This window comes from Pollicipes pollicipes, unplaced genomic scaffold (genome assembly GCF_011947565.3).
Source record: "Pollicipes pollicipes isolate AB1234 unplaced genomic scaffold, Ppol_2.1 Scaffold_5724;HRSCAF=6776_pilon_pilon_pilon, whole genome shotgun sequence".
Lineage (NCBI taxonomy): Eukaryota > Metazoa > Arthropoda > Thecostraca > Pollicipedomorpha > Pollicipedidae > Pollicipes > Pollicipes pollicipes.
This window is the reverse complement of record NW_023596746.1, coordinates 7,896,442-7,913,287: the sequence shown is the minus strand read 5'-3', so window position 1 is coordinate 7,913,287 and position 16,846 is coordinate 7,896,442. Positions and strand designations below refer to the sequence as shown.

The following is a 16,846-nucleotide window of genomic DNA, read 5'->3' as shown; positions in this document are numbered from 1 at the left end:
TGTAGCAATGTGATCCACCAGCAGTGACCCATACTGCAGGTGCAAATGATCGTCATCATGTGGCAGCATAGTATTTACACCCTGCCTCATCTTACTTGCTTCTAATCTTATCGTTGCGCCTTGTTTACGTACACTTCAGCTCACCTATACAGCACAGGTTCAGTGATGTTTCAGGTGTTAGGGATTGCGCATGCCTGGCATATTATTCAGAATTAGAGTAGCCCGTCGGAGAAGAGATACGGGCCGCCCTTTTTCATACTGTCGTCGTTTTCATTATCTTTGCGGGTAGGCGCAATACCGTTCAGATCACATTGAAAAATGTTCTGTGCTTCATGTTTTATGGGAGCGGAACTCTCAGATCTACCTCGTTTTGCGCCACCAGATTGGCCATAGCCTGATCTCGTTGGACCTGGAGGCCAACCAGCTGCTGGAGGTACCGGCGGCGCTGCAGTCCCTCAGGGAGCTGCGCTTCCTCACCCTGGCCAACAACGCCATCACAGAGGTGCCGGCCGGCGCGCTGGATGGTCTTGAGGCCTCGCTGGAGTCGCCTCAGTCTGGCTGGGAACCAGCTGGAGACGATACCAGGCCGCGGCTCTGCGCGGCTGCTCCCAGCTGCTGCTTCTTGACATCGCCCACAACCGGATCCGCAACATCAGCGACCAGGACTTTCTGGGCTGGGCCGGCCACCTCGAGCAGCTGCTGCTGCGCAACAACCTGCTGACTGAGCTGCCGGACCGGCTGTTCCACGGCGCGCCGGCCGTTCGCGAGCTCAGCCTGTCCTTCAACAGCATCAGATGGTTCTCACCGGAATCGCTGGTCGACCTCGCCAGCTCGCTGATGAGCCTGGAGATGAGCTTCGCCGTCAGGGGCGCCGTCTTCCCGCGGGAGCTGGTGCGGCCGCTGACGGCGCTGCGCTGGCTCGCCGCCGACAACAACGGCTTCGCAGAAATCGCCGACACGGCGCTGTACGGGCTGACCGAGCTCGAATACGTCAACCTGGAGGCGAATCGGCTGGGGCGGCTGCCCACCGCGCTGTTCCACCGTAACGTGCACAAACAGCTGCAGGACTTGCGGCTGTCGCACAACCGGCTGGCGAGGCTAGAGCGACAGACTTTCAGCGGGCTGGAGAGCCTGCAGACGGTGGTGCTGACTGGCAACCAAATCACTGCCGTGGAGAACCTCGCGTTCAACGGGCTGCCCAAGCTGATCGTGGTGATGCTCGCGTCCAACCGACTCTCAGAGCTCGGCTGCGCACGCGTTCCGCGGCCTGCCCAGCCTCGTCCAGTTGGACCTGCAGGACAACAAGCTGCGCGACTTCTCGCTCAAGTGCTTCTTCAACGTCACGAATGACGTAGTGCCACTGACGCTGAACTTGAGCCGCAATCTGATCAACGCCATGTACCCGTACCCCACGGGCACGCCCATGCATATCAAGACGCTGGACCTCAGCTACAACAGTCTGCCAGAGGTGCCGACCAACTTTCTGCAGGGGATCCGGCCGTCCCTGCGGCACCTCGACCTCAGCTTCAACCGGATCGAGCGCCTAGACGACAACGCGTTCGGCGAGCTGAACAACCTGCAGGTGCTGAAGCTGCGCGGCAACCGCATCAGCTTGCTACGGCCCAAGGCGTTCGACTCGATCCCATACCTGCAGATCCTGGACCTGAGCGACAACCGGGCGGACCGACTGCCGGGCGGCCTCTTCCACAACCAGTGGACGCTGCGGCACCTGACGCTGGCGCACAACCGTCTGTCGGTGCTGCCGCAGGAGCTGCTGCACCGCGCGCCGCTCGAGTCGCTCGACCTCAGCCACAACGCACTGCGCACACTGCCGGCGGCGGCGCTGGCGGCGGCCGGGCCCACGCTGGCGCGGCTTGATCTCACCGCCAACCGGCTGGAGCAGCTCGATGGCATCATGTTCGCCCGCCTGCCGCGCCTCAGCCGGCTCAGCCTGGCGCACAACCGGCTGGCCGTGCTGCCCGACACGGTGTTCCTCAGCCTGCCGCGCCTGCTCAGCCTGGACCTCAGCTTCAACCCCCTGCGCACCAACTACAAGGAGTTGTTCCACTACGTGCAGCCGCTGCAGGAGCTGCAGCTAGCAGCTGTCGGTCTGGATCAAGCTCCCGACCTGCCGCTGCCCAACCTCGTCCAGCTGAACGTCTCGGGTAAACGGCATGACGCGCATCCCGTTCGGCACCTTCGCCACGCTGAAGAACCTGCGCGTGCTGGACCTCAGCCGGAACGCGTTCACAACGGTGAGTGATGGCGGCCTGTCCTGGAATGCTGCTGGAGACGGAGTGGTTTTCAATGCCGCCTCTGTAGTAGGATAACAAATTGTTTTTGTATGGCACCATTTTACAAAAGATACTGTCCTTAATCTGTCGATGAGAGACCTGGGATTGGGACGATGACTGATATGAATGGCTCCAAAGTCCATTGTAAAATGGGTGATGTGCATGCAAAAAGCATTCCATGCACATATGAAACGAAAGACGTTTACATCTTCGACCACTGATGCGCAAATGCGACGCATTCGACACCTGCGGCCACCAACAGACAGATGTAACGTTTCAACACCAGCGGCCACTAATAGAAAGTTGCAACGTTTCCGGCACCTGCGACCATTAACAGACGGATCGATTTTTCACGCCTGCGACCACTAGTCGACCAATGCCGACCACTAGTCGACCAATGCACCGGCTTGATGGAATCTGTGCTCACGTGCTAATCTGGACCTTGACCAGTCTACTTCTGCGCCATTCAGGTTCCAAGCAAGACATGGATGCACACACCACTGCTTCGCACATTGGATATCTCAGAAAATCCGGTCCAGATCCTCAATGGTGAGTGTTGGCACGATACTTCGCCTATACCTGCCAGTCGGAATGGCCACTGATATCAATATGGAGGAGGGGACGAGTAGTGGTAGCAGACGTGTTACGATTACGCAGAAAATGAACCTAAACGTGACCGAATGCGGCTCGCGCTACTGCAAACCCTTAGAAACATGTCTGCTAAATGCTTTGGAATATTTGTATGCCATGAGTTCAGCGGCAAAGGTGCAATATGTTTAGAGCTTAGGCACGCAAGCTACAAAGAACCGCTGAAAATTGCATGACTGGACTTGGCTAGCCTGGCAATTTCAGGTGACAAAAAGGCGTATCTGGACGAATTTAGGCTGGTGTACATTTTCAGTGACTTCCACGAAATCGTTAGATAACACCAATGTTTTAGACGAAGGTTGGTCACAGATAACCGGACTAGAAGCCTCTGCAATAGTCATATTTCGTCCTGTCTCGATTGGCTTACAGCATACTGCACTCAAGTTTAATTTCGGGAGAACTGACACGGACCGCTGACGATCCATTTTCTACACGCGTGTATCGGCTCTGGCGACTCATATCTGATGGCAGTCCTTAAAACCGCCAGCATGGGAAGCGGCCGTTTCTGTGATTAGCGTTCGAGGGCGTGTGCCCGATCGCTTCAATCGACTCACACTCTTGCCAGTACGGCTGCATTGACCAACAGGTGTTATTCTCATGCCTTCACTTCAATGCGTTGTTTCGTGGGAATCTGAACCCAGTCTCCGCCCATGTTAAGCACTTCCCGTAATTTTAAGATTTCATGTTACCAAGGCTTGTTGAATGAACAGGTCAAATGTGGTGACGGCGCGCCGTTGCATGAAAGCCATGTATAACGCAACATCTTGCATGCAAAGAGCTTGCATTTATCATCACACGATTTCCAAACAGTAGCTCTTCTTGTTACTGTGAATCGCATGCTGCACGAATGAGCGGTTGCAAAAAATCCCCCGCTGGAAGTGCACTAGCTCCGTTCGCCGTTGATCGTTCGCTACCGATCAATCGACGGACTGCGGAAGACATATCTGCCGTCAGTCTCCTCTGTTATCTCCAGAAATGCAACAGCAGACCAGACGCCACGTGTCCATGTGCTAGTCAGTCCTTTCTTTACACACGCGGTTTGAAAGCTTCGGGAATAATTTTCATGTAGTGACTGAAAACAGACGATCTATAATGCTATCTGCCCGTATATAGTTAGTCCCCGAGCTGTGCCAACCGGCGCCGGGCTGAGAGCTGTTAACAAATGTGTGCTTGTTGCCGCTGGGACGACATTGGGCTTGATTGGATTTGGCGGCCGCTGGTGTACTGTAGCACCCCGCGACCCCAGACAGTGTACTGCGGCACCCCGCACTCCTAGGTCGTGCACTGTAGCGCCCCGCGACCCCAGACAGTGTACTGCGGCACCCCGCACCCCTAGGTGGTGCACTGTAGCACCCCGCGACCCCAGACAGTGTACTGCGGCACCCGCACTCCTAGGTGGTGCACTGTAGCACCCCGCAACCCCAGACAGTGTACTGCGGCACCCCGTACTCCTAGGTGGTGCACTGTAGCACCCCGTGACCCCAGACAGTGTACTGCGGCACCCCGCACTCCTAGGTGGTGCACTGTATCACCCCCCGACCCCAGACAGTGTACTGCGGCACCCCGCACTCCTAGGTGGTGCACTGTAGCACCCCGTACCTCCAGGCAGTGTACTGCAGCACCCCTTACCCCTAGGTGGTGTACTGCAGCACCCCGCACTCCTAGGCAGTGTACTGCGGCACCCGCACTCCTAGGCGGTGTATTGTAGCACCCGGCACCCCCAGGCGGTGTATTGCAGCACCCTGTACCCCAGGCCGTGAACTGCAGCACCCCGCACCCCCGGCGGTGTACTGTAGCACCCCGCATCCCGGGCGGCGTACTATAGCATCCCGCACCCCCAGGCGAGTCGTTCGGAGGCCTGGACCACCTGCGAGAGTTGGACCTGAGCAGAATGTACCAGCTGGTGCGGTTTGACACGGACACGCTGCTGCGCATGCGCGAACTGGATGTGCTGCATATCACCACCTGCCCGCAGATCGAGAAATACAGGTGAGCGTCACCGCCGGTTGCCGGTCACCTCGGTGACCTCTGCGGCCGGGGTCGCTGACCTTGGGGCAGCTGAGCGTGCCGCGGGCTGGGGCCGACAGCGCTAGACGCTCTCCAGCGCCAGTCCCACTACATCACTCAGTTGCTCACGTGCTATCGACAAATCACTCCTGGAGTGTGGTTTACGAGCTCCGGTCGATGGCTTCCTGCCCATACCTAATGCTACAAACCACGTGGAGTGCGCTTAGCTGAGAAAATTGTGTTGACGTTAACTTGGGTGCTTCGTGGCTTATTTGCAGTGCGTATCCCTGTGCAAGTGGTGCTAAGCTGTTATCGGATTGATTTAGTCACTTCGTCCCAATACGCTGCGGTGTGCTGGTTTCATTCGACCACAATCAATACTATCAGCCACCTAGTGGGGGCGCGCCAGCCACTCCAGTGCGGTGCCCATGTGACTCGTGGTCGGATGAGGTCCACATGTGTCATATTCAAGCTTTGCATGTGTTAGAAGTTTTGGAGCGATTCATGCAATGTGCGTTGAGACTAAAGTAAACCACTCGTTCCCCTGAAATGCTGAGTGAGGTATGTGCTTGTAAGCCCAATCGATAGATTCCAAGCATGCAACATATTCATCTAGGCAATGGAATATATCGGGATCGTTTCTGCACCAATGACAGGCTTATAACACTTAAACACACAGTTCTGCGCCATAGCATGCTGCTCGCTAGTATATATTTATTACCCTACCCCACTTGCCATCGGCATTGTCGAGACGCACCAGCGGCCGCGGCTCACTTCGGCTAATAGCTGGCCATAACACCCGGAGCGTTGGCTTAAGGGCCTAATAAGGTGATCGCTCGCCATCCGTGCGCTACAGTGGTCTCCGTCATCGCCAGGTTCCGACTGGGCGGCGTGCTGAACAGCCTGCAGTCCATCCGGCGACTCCACGTGGAGGTGCGGGAGCCGAAGCTGGAGGATCAGCTGTGGGGAGGCTTTGGGCCGAGGCTGAAGGAACTGCGCCTCACTGGCCGCAACCTGCGCCAGATCGAGCCCGAGGCGTTCCAGGTGAGCCACCAGCCTCGCCGCGGCCCGTACCGCATCAGCCGCAGCTCACCAACCACCAGCCGCAGCTGATTTAGTGTCACACAGCCCCAGCTGACGTCAAACCAGCCACATCCGCTGCCCTGTCAGCCGCAGCTCATCAACCACCAGCCGCAGCTGATTTAGTGTCACCCAGCCCCAGCTGACGTCAAACCAGCCACATCCGCTGCCCTGTCAGCCGCAGCTCACCAACCACCAGCCGCAGCTGATTTAGTGTCACCCAGCCCCAGCTGACATCAAACCAGCCACATCCGCTGCCCTGTCAGCCGCAGCTCACCAACCACCAGCCGCAGCTGATTTAGTGTTACACAGCCCCAGCTGACGTCAAACCAGCCACATCCGCTGCCCTGTCAGCCGCACCTCACCAACCACCAGCCGCAGCTGATTTAGTGTCACCCAGCCCCAGCTGATTTAGTGTCACCCAGCCCCAGCTGACGTCAAACCAGCCACATCCGCTGCCCTGTCAGCCGCAGCTCACCAACCACCAGCCGCAGCTGATTTAGTGTCACCCAGCCCCAGCTGACGTCAAACCAGCCACATCCGCTGTCCTGTCAGCCGCAGCTCACCAACCACCAGCCGCAGCTGATTTAGTGTCACCCAGCCCCAGCTGACGTCAAACCAGCCACATCCGCTGCCTTGTCAGCCGCAGCTCACGCCGTGTCGTTTGCGGCTGACCACATCAGCGAAGCAGATATTGTCAACCAGTACTGAAGCCGTGTGAGGCACAGTTGATACCGGGCCAGCCACACCTGATACCGTGCCAGACACAGTTGATATGAGAACAGCCACACCTGACACCATGTCAGAGCAGTTGATAGCAGGATAGCCACACCTCATACCGTGCCAGTCACCGTTGATACCAGCACAGCCATACATGATACCGTTTCTGACACAGTTGACAGCAGGCCAGCCACGCCTGGTACCTGTTAGCTTCCGTTTACGGCCCACACCGGTGGGAGGCGTCTCGACGATCCCCAGCCTCCGTCTTCGCTGGATGTTTACGAAGTTTTAGCGGGCACGTGCCGCCCGGTGCCTGCCCGTCCAGCAGGATTTCCTGACACATGCCACCCGGTGCCTGTCCGTCCACCAGGATTTCCTGACACATGCCACCCGGTGCCTGTCCGTCCAGCAGGATTTCCTGACCCGATTTTTCAAGCGCCTTTAAAAGTACGTGCAGCGTTCATAAACTTCACGCTGTCAGGGGTCCATGCCAACATTTATGGAGTAAGCACGATTTCGAGAATAAGACTATGTCTCGGTTTATTTTGGACAGTTGTACATATTAACTCGAAACACGAGTGCTGCTTGCGTCCATATGTGCATGGTCCGCCGCCCCCAATCCTGCGATCCCTGTTTTGGCAGTGCCCCTAAATATAAGGTCCGGTAATTTTAGACTGCCTTGGCTACTACAGGTTATAAGAGCAGTAAAGCAGGCACGATGGCTCTGTTTATGCATCGTGTTTGGTATTGTAATTTACTGGCAGGAACATGACCGTTTTCAACCACAAACAACGTTTTCACTCCACTATTTGTGGCGCAGCGGTGCCGCTAAGATTTTATCAAGGGTAGAGAGCTCAGTGACAACGCATTATGCTGACTTTCAGCTTCCTGCGAGGAGCCATTTATGGGAAAAGGCGCCCTCCTCCTCCTTCCTTGGTGTGTCGCGGCGTAACCAAGAATTCGCCAAAATGGACTCACATCGAGTCATGTAAGACCCCTCCAGTCAAGCGTAATCCCCTGTTCGTCGCTTAGGAGCTATTTCTTCGGGGACATTTTATGCTTATGGCCGTGCTTTGATGTCTCGGGAACCTTTGTCATATTTGAGAACACTCACGGACGTCTTCAGCCAGCAAAAAGGAACTGAGATCTTTGGCTACAGAGTTCCCTCACCACCTGCAGGAATCCCCGTCAGTTCCAGAGGCTAAGGCATGGTCAAAAAGCACCCGCCCCCTTCGCTATGCCCATGTATGCAAGGATTCATGTGTATCAACGTTAATTGTTGTTTGTATTTACAGCAATCTTGCACGCTTGTCTGTGCTTGCGTTCCTAATTAAAGCTGACTACAGCTGAGTGCCAATTCCGCCCGTTCCCTGCACAGCCCGGACCCTGGAGCCGATCCCGTCCGCTGCCCCGCTCAGCCCGTACCCTGGAGCCGATCCCGTCCGCTGCCCCGCTCAGCCCGTACCCTGGAGCCGATCCCGTCCGCTGCCCCGCTCAGCCCGGACCCTGGAGCCGATCCCGTCCGCTGCCCCGCTCAGCCCGTATCCCGGAGCTGATCCCGTCCGCTGCCTCGCTCAGCCCGGACCCTGGAGCCGATCCCGTCCGCTGTCCCGCTCAGCCCGGACCCTGGATCCGATCCCGTCCGCTGCCCCGCTCAGCCCGGACCCTGGAGCCGATCCCGTCCGCTGTCCCGCTCAGCCCGGACCCTGGAGCCGATCCCGTCCGCTGCCCCGCTCAGCCCGGACCCTGGAGCCGATTCCGCCCGTTCCCCGCTCAGCCCGTACCCTGGAGCTGATCCCGTCCGCTGCCCCGCTCAGCCCGTACCCTGGAGCCGATCCCGTCCGCTGCCCCGCTCAGCCCGAACCCTGGAGCCGATCCCGTCCGCTGCCCCGCTCAGCCCAGGCCCTGGCGCCGATTCCACCCGTTCCCTGCACAGCCCGTACCCTGGCGCCGATCCCGTCCGCTGCCCCGCGCTGCCTGAACCCCGGCGCCGCTGACAGACCTGCGGTCAGGTGACAAACGGTGATGCGAGAGCAACGGAAAGTCGCCACCACTCAGCGCGAGCAGTGCTGGCATTTTCGGAAAAGGTTACTCAGCGCGGTCCGATTACCAGCACCACGGCTGGGTCTCGCCAGACTGAGGCCCCGTCACACCGCCGTTGGGCCTCATCAAACTGAGGCCGCGTCACGCCACCGTTGGGCCTCATCAGACTGAGGCCGCGTCACGCCACTGTTGGGCCTCATCAGACTGAGGTCGCGTCACACCGCTGTTGGGCCTCATCAGACTGAGGCCGCGTCACGCCACCGTTGGGCCTCATCAGGCTGAGGTCGCGTCACGCCACCGTTGGGCCTCATCAGACTGAGGTCGCGTCACGCCACTGTTGGGCCCATCAGACTGAGGCCGCGTCACGCCACTGTTGGGCCCCATCAGACTGAGGCCCCGTCACACCGCTGTTGGGCCTCATCACACTGAGGCCCCGTCACACCGCTGTTGCGCCTGATCAGACTGAGGCCCCGTAACACCACTGCTGGGCAGCATCGGACTGAGCCCGCGCGCTGCGAGCGCCGCCACGCTGTCAGGCCCAGCCGGCGGAGTCGGCGCTGATCAGCTCGTCGCTGGCAGGGTTTCCGGGGCCGCCACGAGCTGGTGCTGCAGGTGAGGGACACGTCCATCTCCGAGCTGCCCGACGACCTGTTGCGCGACCTGCGTCACGTGACCACACTGACGCTTGACTTACGCCGCAACCGGCTCATCAACATGGGTCCGAGCACGCTCTACCCGAACGGCTCCGAGTGGGAGAAGGTCGGCACGAAGGCCGTCAAAGGTCAGTCTGGGAAAATGTCGACGTTCTGTCCCAAATGGTATGATAGTCTTTCAGTAAGACTTGCGCCCGGTTTAAGATAAATCAATTAACCGTCCATGACTCACGCCATTTTGCGTCGAGTCACCAGTGAGTCGATTATTTCGGATGAAAAGGATCGTGAATCACGAATCGAATCACTGGATCTAATAGGAAAAGTTAATCTGAGTCAAGCAAAGTGAATGTGAAGGCCGAATAAACCAATTCTAGCTTTTTACCTTTTGTTGAAATTACTTCCTTGTTTCTGCTGAAATGAGATTGCCTGCCACTGGTTCAGGTTGTTTTTGTATGAAGTAACCGTGACAATGGGTAAAGATTATCAGCCAAGAGTTTTGTGCTCTGTCTTTGTGCGATGTGGGTTACTATTCAATAAAGGGAATATTTCACACTTGAAGGCTTTTAGTATATTTCTAAGTGGAAAAGACTGCTCTAGACAATACAATTTCTCCGTTTAATACATATCTCCCTTAATACGACATTGTTTGATTACATCGTCGCAGCTTGCACAGCATTGATTGAGAGCCAGTTAACGGCCGCTTTATCTGGAAATCGTGCTCACGAACGCCTATTATGAGCGACTCGATAATTATATTTTCTTGGCCTTGACCGCCGTACGTCCAAATGAAAGGCAGGATTTGACCAACGTTATTGTGGTCTCGTAGATGTCAGGCTGACCTTGAAATAATTACCCCGAAATAGTTGGCACATCTTCGCGGGTGTGTAGTTCAGAAACTGGAAGGGTTTATGTTTTAAGAAGGGCAGGACTGTGAGACGCACCGAATGATCTGCAAGGTGACTATTTCAGTTCAAAATATCATACAAATGTGGAACGATGCCTTAAATCAAGGATACAAGATATACCATCACCCACGCTATGCTCCAGTGAGCCTTAACACAAGCAAAATAGGCTTGCTTCATTTTAACATTGAGCTTGAAATACTTAAACCAGCAGAACTATTTGATAATATTTTGGGTCTATTTAAAGATGTGATGAAAGAATAACGACGCATTCGCAGCCACCCGGACAACAAAAATATATCCCGTCAACGTAATTTATGACGTCATAACTCGTATATTCCGCGCCTTTTGGTGTTCGGAGAGATCTGGACGATGAAGCTTCTACATGACGTCACGTATACTCTTCATGGGACGCGCCTTACCTTTTCCCGCAACTTGATCAAATTAAGTCATAAATGGTGCAACAGATTCAATTTAACAAAGTTGCTTGCGCGCCCAAGACCGACCACCAGTGATACGAAGACGGTTTACATGTTCCAGTTGCAAGCAACATAATTTGCAATTTACCTTGTTTACAGCGCTGTAGTACCTACAAATAAAAGCATGATGTCTTTTCATGCGCAGTTCTTGTCGCCACAGTTACGAAGATGCGAACAGAAAATGTGTCGCTTCTACGAACATGTCCTGCAGAGATTCTGCATGACGTCACAGAGGACAGAATATTTTTGGTGCGCTGCGAATGTATTGTATGCCTGACCGGCACCCTCCCGTGTCTGGAGCATGCCCGGTCTCATCTCCGGCCTGCGTTGTCAGCTAGCGAAGCACAGCGGGCCTAAATCACACTTACAACCGACGGACCGAACGGGTCGGCAGTAGCAGGCAGACCCCAGCTGCCTAGGTGAGGTTGGCAGGCGGACCCCAGCTGCCGTGCTGGGGTCGGCAGGCAGACCCCAGCTGCCGTGCTGAGGTCGGCAGGCAGACCCCACCTGCCGTGCTTGGGGTGGCAGGCAGGCCCTAGCTGCTGTGCTGAGGTCGGCAGGCAGGCTCTTGCTGCTGTGCTGGGTCCGCAGGCAGGCTCTTGCTGCTGTGCTGGGGTCGGCAGGCAGACCCCAGCTGCCCCGCGGGGAGCTGGAGGCGTGTGACCGCCGCTCCAGCTGCAGTCATCACCAGCCTCCCGGAGACGCGCCGTCTTGTTATCATCCGGTTGTGACCATTAGACGCCCGCGTCGGCACATCGATTTCTTTGTCGCCGTCAATAGGCACCGTCCCACACCACTGCAGCAAACGAACGTGCTCCTAACGAGGCCAACCTGGGGCGGCAGAAACGAGCCGTCGCCCGGCGAGCGGCCCGTCTGATCTCGGCACGCGCCAGCTCGGCGGATGCTCCGCTCATGTAATGGGTCTGGCGCTCGCGCTCTCGGCGCTGGGCGCCCGTCGGGGAGCAAGGTTATGACGGACTAAGCGGATGTGATTCGTAACGGAAGCGTTTGCGCTGAATTGTGTCATTTGTACCCAGCGGGTGACAGCCTGACATCAGTCCCCTGATCACAGTGTTCGCCCTGATATTCCAGCCGGAGGCGGACATGACCTCTGTCGCGCCCCCCAGGTGGCATTCTGCTCGGCGAGAACCGCTGGGTGTGCGACTGCGCGCTGACCTGGCTGGGCCAGTGGCAGCGCCGCTGGGTGCGCGAGAGCCTGCGCATCCACACAGCCGTACCCCGCAGCGCTCAGCACGTGCACCACGTGGTGCGGCAGGCCACCTGCACCGACCTCAGGTCAGTCCGGCCGAGTCAGGTCACGACAGGCTGAGCGGCCCACTACTCAGCGGTCACGGCCCATGAGGCAGGCCAACTGGGCCGCGCGCTGGCCGGTCATGAACGGGCCAGAGCCTGCTGTGTCCCGTGGCCGCCCGCGTACCTCGTGCGGCTTTGGAAGCCACAACAGCCTAGTGCAGCCGAAATTTGGTTTAATGGAGCTTCACTAAATGCCTTCACGCATCTGAGGAAGAACAACTCAGACGCAGCTCTTCGCATCACGTTCACAGCTGCTGCACCGCTCCGGAGCTCCCGTGTTCCGTCTCTGAATGTGCTCCGTCTGCACCTGCCGTGTTCCGTCTGTGGTTGCAGTGCACCGTATATTATATAGCTGCAGTGCTCTCTTCTTTAGGTGCAGTGTGCCGTTGACAGCTGCCATGTCCCTGTATGTGGCCACAGTGTGCCGTCGGTAGCTGCCGTGCTCCTGTATGTAGCCACAGTGTGCCGTCGACAGCTGCCGTGTTCTTGTCCGTAACCACAGTGTGCCGTCGACAGCTGCCGTGTTCCTGTCTGTGGCCGCGTTGTTTTATCTGTGGCTGCCACTTGACCTCTTTGCGTCCGCCGAGTCTCACGTGACGTGTGTGGCCTCAGGACGGGCTCGGAGACGCCGATCATGGAGCTGCGCGCAGAGGACCTACGCTGTCGGATCGGCGCCGTCGGCCGAGGTGGCCGGCCCGCCGCCGGGGCGCCGCTGCTGCTGGCACTGCTGCTGCCGCTCGCGGCGCACCTGCGGTTCGGGGCGCACCTGCTGGCTTGTGGAGCACACCTGCTGGTCTCGGCAGCGCACCTGCTGACCTGCGAAGTCCGCCTGTTGCTGTCGCGGGCGCGCCTACTCGGTGTCACGTAGGTGGCCTGAAGGCGGGCGCCGGCGACTATCCGTCGCGCTCTCGTTTGCTCAGCCTGTGGCGGAGACTGATAAGGCTGCGTTGCTCCTGTTTGCGGATGTTGTGTTATCGTCGGGCCGCGGCCCTCAGCTTGTGCCGTACCCACGCCCTCCTCCGTTGCGCGCCAGGGGTGCACCGTCTGTCTAGCGACGGCGGCGTGCGCTCAAGTTGGGCCATTTAGCAGATGATGGTCGTATCGATTGGCAAGGCTGGCATTAGGGGTTGACAGGCGTCTGGAATTAATTGGATCGTGCGGCAGGCAACCATCGAGTGAGGCTAGTTTGTCAACAGCGCTGAGCGCTGTCGGGCTTTATGCTGTTGGAGGATGATCAGTTACGGATGTCGGAACTTTAACGCACCGCACAACTTCTTGTATGACCCCGCGCAACCAAACCGCGTACTGCTAAAGTGAAGGCGGGACTTTTGTTGGGAATAACAGAATAAGAAAAAGGGCTTTGACTTAATCTAGATCATTCATGTTCACCAGGATGATGTATGACATCTATTTGGTGAACCAGACTGTGAACACGTTGTTTGGTGCAGAAGTAAGCACGTTGGACTAATCAAAGCTTCTATCAAATTTGTGTAGTCTGGGAACAACCGGCACAAACAATACTTTGCTGAATCTCCCCCTGGTACCCGCGTACATGCCGTCCAGCCGCCTTTCTCGCGTTATCCGCGGTGTTCGCCCGGTACGACGGCCGAACAATCACCACCTCGTGACGTGCGGGAAAACATCAGCGCGCAGCGACATGCGAGACAAACCAGTACGCTAACACGCATTGAACAAACCAGACTGGGTCGTCAGCAGCCACAAGTGGACGTCGCGACAGTCATATGTTCTGTGTTGTCTAGGGACGGCACTTCGTATGGGTGGGGTTACTCAGCAGTGCGGAGTTGTGGAGTTCATCCCAACGTGGAAATCGGTGCGAAACATCCCCACCAGCCTCTAGGTGCACCTGTTTCTTACAAACATGTCATTACCTTAAGTTGTTCAATTAACATAGGTTCACAACATGCAACATGTCAAAAACTGTAAAAAAAAAACGTGCGAGCATATCAACATAATTTACTTTTATTCCATCATGTTTTTTTTACCTTACTGATCCACTAAACAATCAACTCCAAAAAATACTCGCGGGCAAGCCATCCTGCACAACACCTTAAGTTACAAGTGATATGCATCTCCGTTTAGCAGAAATTGCTATATAGTTTCACGCAAACGTTGCATTGTAAGTCACATAAAATAGGCACAGGTGTGTCTGGAGATTGTCGTGGATTTATCATTGGTGTCGCTTTGTCATTGGTGTAGATTCTCCACACCCGCTTTTGGGTTTCTTACCAGCCCACGCCACATTCAAAAACGTTTCTCCGCCCCTAGTGATGACTGCTACCACACCTTTGCAACACGGTTGAACGCCGCACTCTTGTCCAGTCGTTGGAGGGGGATGGGGAGGGGAGGGGATCTGAACCGACCTGTTGTGTGAGACGGTGAGATGCCGGCGGCGCAACAGTTGCGTGCAGTCGCCTGCCTCAGCGGCGGCGGCACGTCACGGACGCGGCGTGAGGGAGGGCAGGGGAGGGGGGGGGGAGGATCGCACCTCGGCCGTCGCGTGCGCGGCACCCTATACGTCACGGGAGGCGCGTGCGGTGGTCTCGCCGGGCCTGAGCGGCCGGCTCTGTCCGGCGCCAGTCGGGGCTGTGTGACGTCTGGCAGACCTGCTTCAACATATCATTAGTGTGCGGAGTGAGACCGGTTGTTGTGAGTGGCGGCGGCTGCGGGGGCGAGCTCGGTCGGAGCGGCTGGGCATTGCTGTTCTCTGTTGGAGCCTCGATGGCAATATATGCTCGAGCCGCTGCCAGCGCCCACCGCCGTACCCAGCGGGCCCAGTGTACGGCCGGGCGCGATGGTCCCCGGCGAGGTGGGAGTACCCTGCCCGGCGCGACCGCCGGCCCCGCCGGGCCCCGCAGGACCTCTGGCGTGCTCGGCAGAGGCCTGCTCCGGCTCAGATGTCACCTCCAGCACACTGTGAAGGCCGGCGTCGCGGTCGACCGCCGACGGCTCGAACGGGGTCAGGTCAGACCAGTTGTTCCCCTCCAATCAGCGTCCTGTCCCCCGGGACCGTGTGGCGCAAACCTTCCGGGTCGGAACAGCGCGCCAGGGTTGGTACCCAGCTACGCGACCCAGTGCGCTGAGTGGCCGGGTCCTGATGACTTTACGCTTCGTAGCAAATTAGTAAGAACGAATATGTCACTTGAAAAGGTCGTCAGAAGGCAGGGTCAGTCCACACGTGCGTGTGCAGCCCTCGGCCGTGCCTCGCCGCACTGGGAGCAGGGGGCCCGGACGTTCGGGAATTTACGGTTCAATGCCTCGACACCTGAATTACAATAGCGCTCTGTGATTACAGCAAGCCCGTCGTCTGAGCGCGTCTCGAGCAGACTCAGCAGACTTATGCGGAGGACGTGGCTATGTGGCAGGCTGCGCCAGTAATTTTCGATTCCACGTTCGCTAAAACACGGTTCACTTCATGGCCTTGCAGTTTCACTTCAAACTGGCTCGCTCAAACAACTAACAAACAAGTCAATGGGTTTAAATAATCCACGGGGTAATTAAATGGAAAGGCATAGCCGAAATGAACGGTTGGCCAGCTGTTGCAGGAGAGCCATCGGTCGGCCCCCTGTCTCGCGGCGTGTCGGGCCGCTCGCTCTGAGCTGCCGTCTGGACGGTGTCCGTCGCCAGTCGGTGTGCCCCGGCCCGGCCCGGCGCTGCTGGTTCCGGGAGGATCGCTGTCGTCCCGAGCCGGCGGCGCCCCTGGCCTGAACCCCGGCCATCTGCGCACCGACCGCACCCTGCCAGCCGTCCCACCATCCGCAACCACTTCACTGTGTACGCAATGGAAATACAATTTGTATATTTTCCAACCGGTGTCTTCCTAATGGCCGTCTTGGCTCGGAGAGTGTGACAGCTAATGGACGCGGACGATTAGTGTCCCCTCCGGTTTGTGCCGCGTGGCCGCACAGGCCGCGAAGTCAGCGGGCTTCTCGCTCCGTTACATCATGCAGTTTTAAGACCTTGTTAGCAATCGGTGGATCCAATTCCAAATGCAATTTTCCGCGAAGCCCAGCTGAGGTCTTGAAGGGCGGATCCCGCACGCCGTCTCAGGGGAGGGGAAGAAGGGATTGGGAGCTAAAATCTGAGACCAATCCAAAAGTTTAAAATCCAAAAGATGCTCTGATTTCACAAACAGTTCAACATAAGTTCCTTTTTTGCCGCAAGAAGCGCTACAAACTTAGCTTCTTTTCGCAAAAGGCGCTTCAATTTTCCTCAAAGTTAAAAAACTAAGTAATTTTTGCTCGATTCTGTTCGGGACATTGTCCGGTTCCGCAGCCCCCCCCCCCCCCCTGGATCAGCCTTTAGAGGTCTTGTTACTCAGGGTGTATACGCCAGGAGGAGAAGTAAGTGTGGTGAATGGCCACCAATGCAATGACAAATCGCAATCCGGTGGCGCATTCGGCACGGCGAGTAGATTAAATCTTGCCTCGCGTGTAGGCCCATAGTTTGGTTCTTGATTATTACATAATTCACTCGCCATCATCGCCTTTTTTAAAAATCGTTAGAGGGGGAGCTGTACCAAGTGAAAAGGACTCGCAATACCCCCATACTCGCGGAAGATCTACATCGCTTACGGATTATGAGTTCACTTCTCTTTAAAGTTATGAGAGGTCCGACGGCAACGCTGAAGTCCCTGTCTGCAAAGTTGGGGAGCCGCTGGAGCTCCTCCAAATGAATATGAAACTGCT

The 16,846-nt window shown here is 56.9% G+C and overlaps 1 protein-coding gene across 1 annotated transcript; it reads left to right on the top strand.

The window, feature by feature from the left end:
* Window positions 1-45: 45 nt before the first annotated feature.
* Window positions 46-15,078, top strand: LOC119102423 (chaoptin-like). The gene is given in 11 exon segments (XM_037225790.1): window positions 46-70; window positions 533-1,347; window positions 1,436-2,255; window positions 2,765-2,843; window positions 4,784-4,801; window positions 4,803-4,931; window positions 5,825-5,993; window positions 9,372-9,573; window positions 11,954-12,122; window positions 12,753-12,829; window positions 15,017-15,078. Coding segments are annotated over 11 exon segments (2,565 nt in total).
* The last annotated feature ends 1,768 nt before the right edge of the window (window positions 15,079-16,846 follow it).